The sequence below is a fragment of the Nansenia antarctica genome (assembly GCF_963989245.1).
Source record: "Nansenia antarctica genome assembly, chromosome: 7".
NCBI classification, from domain to species: domain Eukaryota; kingdom Metazoa; phylum Chordata; class Actinopteri; order Argentiniformes; family Microstomatidae; genus Nansenia; species Nansenia antarctica.
Genome location: NC_137677.1, coordinates 50878349 through 50880448, shown reverse-complemented (window position 1 = coordinate 50880448; position 2100 = coordinate 50878349). Strand labels below are relative to the sequence as shown.

The 2100-nt window shown below is 52.2% G+C and overlaps 1 protein-coding gene across 1 annotated transcript in view; it reads left to right on the top strand.

Annotated features, from left to right (window-relative positions):
* The first annotated feature begins 327 nt into the window (after positions 1–327).
* LOC308161656 (nuclear receptor subfamily 0 group B member 1-like) overlaps positions 328–2100 on the top strand; it is a 2537-nt gene continuing 764 nt past the window's right edge. The window contains exons 1-2 of the mRNA XM_080535699.1: positions 328–1111; positions 1984–2100. The exon at positions 1984–2100 is cut by the window's right edge and continues 764 nt beyond it. Of these exons, the coding sequence (XP_080391825.1) occupies positions 439–1111; positions 1984–2100 (790 nt within the window). The 5' untranslated portion in view covers positions 328–438. The remainder of the gene's footprint in view (positions 1112–1983) is intronic.

Sequence of the window (2100 nt, the reverse complement as noted above, 5' to 3'; positions counted from 1 at the left end):
AGACAGACAGAGAGAGAGAGGGGGAGAGAGAGAGAAGAGAGAGAGAGACAGGGGAGAGGGAGAGAGAGAGAGACAGGGGAGAGGGAGAGAGAGACAGAGACAGGGGGGGGGGGGAGAGAGAGAGAGAGAGAGAGAGAGAGAGAGAGAGAGAGAGAGGGAGAGAGAAATGTGTGTGTGTGTGTGTGTGTGGGGCGGGGGGGGGGGTAGTGGGAGGTGTCTGGCAGGCAGGCGGAATATGTAAAAAGTCTAAACAAGTTCTCAAAGACCCGAAGACAGACGGGAGCTAATACAAACGTGCTGCCGTTTTGCGCGCGGGGTGTAGCAGAGCAGAGGCCAAGACAACATCTATTTCTCTCTGACCTCCGACGCTTCAAAGAGCCCGCGAGCCGCGAGGCACCCTCCAGCACCATCCGATGTAGCGCGCGCCACGCCACGGCCATGACCACTCTCGAGGGCTGCCACTGTCGGGGAACCAGGAGCCAAAACAACGGCCACAGCATCCTCTACAACATCCTGAAGAACGATAGTCTCACGAGCACCGAACAACAACAACAACAACAACAACAACAACAAACACTGCAGCACCGCAGTGCACATAGGATCTCCTCCAGCTCCTCTTCGTCGTTTTCAGCTTCTTCTTCCTCCTCCTCGCGAGTGGAGCTCAGGCAACAGGCACCGTGCTTGTGTGGCTCCGCGCGCCGCCGTGGCGCTCTCCGCTCCCCGCAGGTGACGTGCAAAGTCGCCTCGGCGGTTCTGGTGAAGACGCTCAGGTTCGTCAAGAACGTGCCGTGCTTCCGCGAGCTGCCGGAGGACGACCAGCTGCTGCTCGTGCGGAGCGGGTGGGCGCCTCTGCTCGTCCTGGGCCTGGCGCAGGACCGGGTGGACTTCGAGACCACGGAGACCGCCGAGCCCAGCATGCTGCAGAGGATCCTGACGGGATTACCGGAGAGACAGAGTGAACAGAGTGGAGAGCAGAGCAGCGCGGGCACAGCCGCCGGGGTCTCTCTCGCGGACATCCAGTGCATCAAAGCGTTCCTGAAGAAATGCTGGGGCTTGGATATCAGCACCAAGGAGTACGCGTACCTCAAAGGAGCCGTACTCTTCAACCCAGGTGTGAATGAATGAATGAATGAATGAATGAATGGTCTTTATTGTCATTAATATAGTACAGGTACCATACAACGACATTTGTGAGGGGGGGCTCCCCTGGTGCTAGGATATTTTTTTTTTTTACTAAAAACAAGAAGGGAAAAGAGCTGGTTTACATAAATAAAGGCTATACACTATCCACTATCCACTATACTATACTATACAAATAAAACACTTTGCTGTACTCTATGCTATGCTATGCAGGTGGGTTATGCTGTAGGAAATGGCAACACACCCGTATGTTATACGTGTGTTGAGCTGTCCCGTTTAAAAACAAATCGTTTGCTGGGAACGCATGTGTGCGTAATTTCCCCAAAAGAACAACGTGACTGCTCTATAGCGCATACACTAGTTGTCATTTGATTTCCAACACTCTGTAATGACACGAGAAACACTGATTGTGTGAGTGTAGTAGGCTGTTACAGCTCTGGCAACTGTTGATAATTAATGAGTGTCTATCAAGTAGCCTACCCGTCCCTTGTCTCTGGTAAAATGTCGCATGTCAACAAAACAAAGACATTCCATCATCACCGTTACACCGATTCTCTACTGCACAGTATTATGTGCTAATCTGGGGAATATTTTAGGTTGTGTTTTTGCAATAGTTCCTTTATCGCGCAGCTATAATGAATTGATTGGATATCATATTAAACAGTTATTACTGTTATTATTATTCCCACCCCTCTCCTCCCGTCCCCTCTCTTTTCCTCTCCGCGACACTAACACCATGCTCCCTCTCCTCTCCTCAATAATAATGCTATTTCCTCTCCTCTCCGTGCTTCTTATTTCTTTCCTTCTCCTCTCCTCCCTACGGTTACCCCCTCCTCTCTGCAGAACTCCAGGGTCTGCGCTGTCTCCATTACATCCACTCTCTGCGGCGCGAGGCGCACCAGGCGCTCAACGAGCACGTGAAGCTGATCCAACGCGACGACGCCACGCGGTTCGCCAAGC